The sequence below is a fragment of the Mytilus galloprovincialis genome, chromosome 12 (genome assembly GCF_965363235.1).
Source record: "Mytilus galloprovincialis chromosome 12, xbMytGall1.hap1.1, whole genome shotgun sequence".
In the NCBI taxonomy this organism is placed as follows: domain Eukaryota; kingdom Metazoa; phylum Mollusca; class Bivalvia; order Mytilida; family Mytilidae; genus Mytilus; species Mytilus galloprovincialis.
In genome coordinates this window covers 32862284-32868307 of record NC_134849.1, presented here as the reverse complement: position 1 = coordinate 32868307, position 6024 = coordinate 32862284, and the positions used below count along the sequence as shown (strand labels likewise).

Below are 6024 nucleotides of genomic sequence, written 5' to 3'. Positions count from 1 at the left end.
ACAATAACATATGAAATTATTTCTAGTTATCAATTTCTATCTAAAATATATAAAACAAGAATGTGTCCATAGTACACGGATGCCCCACTCGCACTATCATTTTTCATGTTCAGTGGACCGTGAGTTGGGGTCAAAACTTTAATTTGGAATTAAAATTAGAAAGATCATACCATAGGGAACATGTGTACTAAGTTTCAAGTTGGTGTGACTTCAACTTCATCAAAAACTACCTTGACCAAAAACTTTAACCAAAACTTTAACCTGAACTTCCCACTATCATTTTCTATGTGCAGTGGACCGTGAAATTGAGGTCAAAACTTTAATTTGGCATTAAAATTAGAAGAATCATATCATGGGAAACATATGTACTAAATTTAAATTTGATTGGACTTCAACTTCATCAAAAACTTACCTTGACCAAAATCTTTAACCTGTAGCGGGACAGACGGACGAACGGACGGAGGCACACACCAGAAAACATAATGCCCCTCTACTATCGTAGATGTGGCATAAAAAGAAATAAAACATACATGTATCGTTGATAAATGATTAAGAAGCACATTCATAAAATTTCGCATACTCATTCCTCAGGTTAACTAAGTTTTACAATATTTACCTTCAGTTTGGACATTTTTATCATCTGTAGGTATGTTTGGTAATTTGCAGGTAACATTAACTAAAAAGAAAGTTTTTGGCATGCACATATACAGGTCTATACTATGTTCTTTTTTTATAAATATACATAAAAGAAAAAAGATATGGTTCACACGGGTTATGTCAAAGAACGTCTCCTCCTTTTGCATAACAATAGTTCAAAGCAACATATCAAGACCTTGTTGATAAGTAGTCCGTATCAGTTTAACAAATAATACACGATGATCTTACATAGATATCTGAAGATGTTTAGATCAAAAGTACGGTCTTCAACGTATAGCTTTGTCTCACATCAAGCAGCAGCTATAGGTTGCACTTTGTAAATACAGCTGTTTCTCAAAACACGCCTCTTTTGGGGAGTAATTGAATATTCATAGAAAATTCATTTTGTTTACATACTGGTTCCCAGTTATGCTCTCTGTGTTCCATATCGCATAGACAGAACTTGGGAATGTTACCAGTAAATAAACACGTGCATATTGTTTACATTGAAATCTGTGGTAACCTTTCATTCGAGGTAGGGGTAGTTAAGAAAATTAGTGTAAGTTTAAACTCTGAGAAGTTCAGGGCATATAAACGTTGAAAATATGCCGCACAGCCCTATATTTTGACCTTTGAAAAAAATTGTGGTGCATATGAACTTTCAATTCTAGGATAAGATTTTTTTTCAAAACTTCATAGTAAAAGTGGTACAGTTTTAGCCGTAAAAGGAGTTCCTATGGGAAATTGCATTGTCAATATTTACAGAAATGCAACCTATAGACATACAGATTGTAGGTATTGACGTTGTTTATCAACTTAATTACGTGTTATAGTGTTCTTTTTCTTTTTCTTTGTGTATTATTGTTTTATTGCTTATTTCATTTTGAATTTTCAATTTAAGTTATCTAACGATATATGTGCACGAATTGATCATGTGTGTTTACTTAATTTAATGCTTGGTCTACACCCAACTGTAGGTGTTTATATTTCAATTGTTAGAAAAAATTGATAAGCAAAGCTAAAAATCTTATAACATTTAGCATGCTTATGTCCTGGGATTTTATTTAATACCATACCTGGATATGTACAGATTTTTATATGCATGCATATATGTAGACATCATCAATTTTTTGGTTTTCTATTATCAGTACCTTATATGCTAATTTTGAATTTGGCGGCCATTTTCAATGTTTCTAAGCTCCATGACCAAACATAGTAGTAAGCATAGTAATTAAGCATTAAACTAATATATATAGAATTATACATGGCAAAATCCGTATCGCATGCTGTATCATCACAAGAAACCAATATCAATCATGAGAGCCGAAGGTTCCGATGGCTGATATTGGTCGAGTGATGATACAGCATTCGATACGGATTTTGTCATGCATTGATCAGTTTATCATATATTTTAACAAAGTCTGATTCATAACATATATGTAAGGACAGGGTACAATCGTTTGATTCTAAGGTTTGGGCTTGGCAGATTTTAGATAACAGGTAATGGCAGATAAAGTGTGAGGATTGACTAGCCTAAAAACCAGGTACAACCCATTATTTTTTCTTAAAATGTCCTGTTCCAAGTCAGGAAAATGGTCATCGTTATATTATAGTTCGTTTCCGTTTACGATACAATTTAGTGTTGTGCTTCTGTTGTGTCGTATAGTTCTCCACTTATATTTGATGTGTTTCCCTCAGTTCTAGTTTGTAACCCGGATCAGTTTTTCTCAATCGATTTATGAATTTTGAACAGTGGTATACTACTGTTGCCTTTATTTAGAAATAAATATTGAGGACCACATTTAGATGAAAATCACCAATATTGTCTTATCACACAAAACAAAGTCGGGTCCTGAACACATTTTTGTAATCCTTTACAAAGGTAACATTGAAAATTCGGAAAGAAGTATTTGATAATTTTCAGAAATGATTTTTTTTTTAGTGTCAATAAACGATCCATTTTCTCTAGCAAGTATTTTCAGAAATTCAAACTAAATGAGGTTACATTTCGTATCATGCCAGGAAATACAGCAACTTTACGTCGTTCGATTTATGACGTCACGCCATGTATGCGATACGGGTTTAGCTATGCGATACGGGGTATGCGAAACAGGGTAAGTGATACAGACTTGAAAAGAAACCTTTATTAGATATTACAATAGCTGTATTTAGTAACTAATTATATGATAATGTGAAATAATGTATGTTCTTACCAAAACAAAAATGATCAATTAAGGCAATATATTTGACTTATCTGCCGGAATATGAAGGTAAATTTAATACGTACACTTTATATGAAATATCTATATATTTAGACAATACAGAATAGTACACTTATAGAATCCGCCACACAGTAGGTTTGCTAATCGAAATACTATAGAAACTTCTCTTTTTTCTTTATCATGGTGCAATTATATAAGTTGATTAAGATTACAAACCTTCATTAGCATCCAAAATATGAAGCCTGACCTCAAGTCGGTCTGGTATTTCTGTATTGATTTCACAGTCTGCTATCATTTTCACTAGAAATGATATGACTGCAGCTTCAAATGCTTCAGGATCACTGAGTATACTTGATGATATCGTTGTCAACATAATCAAAGATCCTTTCCTCACAAATTTCTTCTTAAATACTTCATCTTTGTTAGATTGATTTCGAAGAGTTGCTTCTACACCTTCTAGATTCCATTGCTCAGGGATTGCCATTTGCCAAAGGACAGGATGTTCCGTTGCATCTAAGTTTAAAACGTACTATTTCATATTTCTAACACATAAATTATGTTGTCTGACGGCATTGTCATCTTAAAACTTTGGCATATAATGGTGCTAGTAGAAAATGCTATTTGCCTTATTTTTTCAATGAACTTTGAAATAAAATACCAGTAACCAATATCAAATATGTACTATAATACCAGATATATTACAAATGTGTTGTTGTATAAAAATTCTACCTGTACATGATTCCTCTGGTACGAGTACGTTTCTGGGTCTTTCATACTTTACTGACAGTGTTAAGTTCTGTATGGCTCTTAATATTTCATCTTAAATTGGAATCAAGGTTAAAAAAGGTAATTAAAACAATATTAGGAACACTAAGCTTGAATTATTCCATAACGGTTTGAAAGCATAAACTTAATTTGATCAACGAAATATGTGAGTATAAGCAATTTTTGAAACAGCTATATCTTATTTGCAAAGTCTAACATTACTTTGTCTTTGTCGGCCTAAATCACATTATAAACAACACTTAAAACGTTCCGACCCATCTATAATACTAAGATTACGAGGTCCAATTTGTCAACCGTCATCGGGTAAAAACGACACATCAAAGAATTCAACTCTATATATAACTAATATAGGACAATGGTGTAGATTAAAAATTACACCACTCCAGACCCTTTTGTTTTCCTCATAATTAATATTGCCAATAATGAACAAGTTCCGGGTCTAATCCGAAACCGATACCAATAGTATATTCACCTGTTAGCTATATATTACCTTATCTGTACGTTCCGCATTTGACAGGCGGTGTATTTAGGATTTTGCTATATACACGGGTCATAATCAAAGGGCTAGCACTACTAAATTCAATCATTGTCAAATTGTTCCCTATTGTAGCTTTATTCAGCAATCAGCAAGACTTTCTAAGATAACTAATATAGGACAATGCTGTTGATTAAAAAATACCCCATTACTGGATAGCCTGGACCTTTTGTTTTCCAAATAATTAATATTTCCAATAATTGATAAGTTCCAGGTCGACGGATTCAAACAGAAAGATTTGGAAGCAGAGAAAACTGTGTATTTTGTAATCGAGATGACTTTATCAGATGACAATACCAATTACTAAAATAAGGCTTAGGCATAGTTATATACTTTAATTCAGTCACGGACCCGCGATATCACGGGTGTGTACTTGTAAAACAAAAATAAAACAAAAAATCTTGTCCTTGTATATGTTGAGTTTTGTCTTATTTTTCTTTTACGTCCTCAACGTCTGATCTAGTTGCATCTACTTTGTTTCCAACAATTAGTACACTAAGTTGCATTGAGACTCTTTCAACTCATTTACCCCGTGTTGAACAGAATTTTCTAAGTGCTTCTCTGTTTCTGACAATGAGAGTTGGGCTACTTCGGCTTGTATAGTAAAGTGGTCTTTGATTGATTCTGCATTACTTAATGATGCATCGTTAATTCTGTCTTCCATGGCTAAAATATACCCGATGTTGTTATTAAAGGGGTAACTCATATTCAGTATTACCTGAAATTGAAGAAAAAGCTAAACTGTACAATTTGGTTTTCAATGCTCATGGACGTTTCCTCCCAGAAGGTATAAGCAACCGAGTATTCAGTTCTAAATTGTTGACGTTAGATATCAGTAAAACGTATTTGTAAAAAATTAAACTAATAATAGATACTTGACCAAGTCATTAACATAGAACAGACTATTTTCATCCTAAGTTATCTATCCTAGGTATAAATGGGCCGATTTTGCAAAACTTGTTTTGAATTGTTTCATAATAAGTATCTACCGTGTCTTTTTATTCACGCAAATGAGTGAATCTGTAAAAACAAATGACCCATGCAGCAAATGGATTTAAATGAATGTAATTAGTGATTCAACCTTTCTGATAACCCGGGAAAGAGAGGCCAATGATACAAAAGTGACATCTAATCTCATAAGCTAAAAATAAACTGACGATCATTTGGCAAAAAAAAAACAGACCAAGAAAAAAACCCAATAGTTACTATTGCACTCCGTTAGCAGTTAAAAATCTCCCTTATTTTAAGTAAAACTATTAAGAAACCTTACATTTTTCGATGCACAGTTAAAATTAAGCTATCATGTGGCACACACGAAACGAAGCTTAATAGCTCCTTATTGCAAAGGGAACAACAAACAAACAATATACCTTATTAATCAGTGAAATATAAACTTACAAATGACATGAGAGGTGACTATCATGAATAGGAGGTATCTGGTCATTTCCCTTTTTTACTCTGACACAGGTTTCGTATACAATTAATTTTTGCATATTGAGGTAATTTTAAACCGTGAGATAGCAAGATCTCCATTCGTTCTATGTACACGATGCAAATATATACAAGGAGGCTTTAGAATTATTCACACATATTAATTGAAACCTAATGCGCATCTTTTGGCTTTATTTTATTAAGATATTTTAGTGTGCATACTAGAACACACCCGTGATATCGCGGGTCCGTGACTGAATTGAAGTATATAACTATGCGTATGCGTTATTTTAGTATTGATATTGTCATCTGATAAAGTCATGTCAATTATAAGATGCACAGTTTTCTCTGCTTTCAAAATCTTTCTGTTTGAACCCGTCGACCTGGAGCCTATCAATTATTGGTAATATTAAT

At 32.9% G+C, this 6024-nt stretch overlaps 1 protein-coding gene across 1 annotated transcript; it reads right to left on the bottom strand.

The window, feature by feature from the left end:
- Positions 1-596: 596 nt before the first annotated feature.
- On the bottom strand, positions 597-3400 carry LOC143053645 (uncharacterized). Its single transcript, XM_076226433.1, has 2 exons — positions 3075-3400; positions 597-676 (listed from the first exon to the last, which is right to left on the bottom strand). The coding sequence occupies exons 1-2, from the start codon at positions 3340-3342 to the stop codon at positions 597-599; spliced, it is 348 nt and encodes a 115-aa protein (XP_076082548.1). The 5' UTR covers positions 3343-3400.
- Positions 3401-6024: the final 2624 nt, after the last annotated feature.

What these genes read in the sequence shown, in the direction of transcription:
- LOC143053645 (XM_076226433.1), bottom strand. Translation starts at nt 3,342, where the DNA reads ATGGCAATCCCTGAGCAATGGAATCTAGAAGGTGTAGAAGCAACTCTT. An exon ending in TATTTTGGATGCTAATGAAG is followed by an intron (nt 677 to 3,074) that starts GTTTGTAATCTT and finishes CTTTCTTTTTAG; the next exon opens with TTAATGTTACCTGCAAATTA.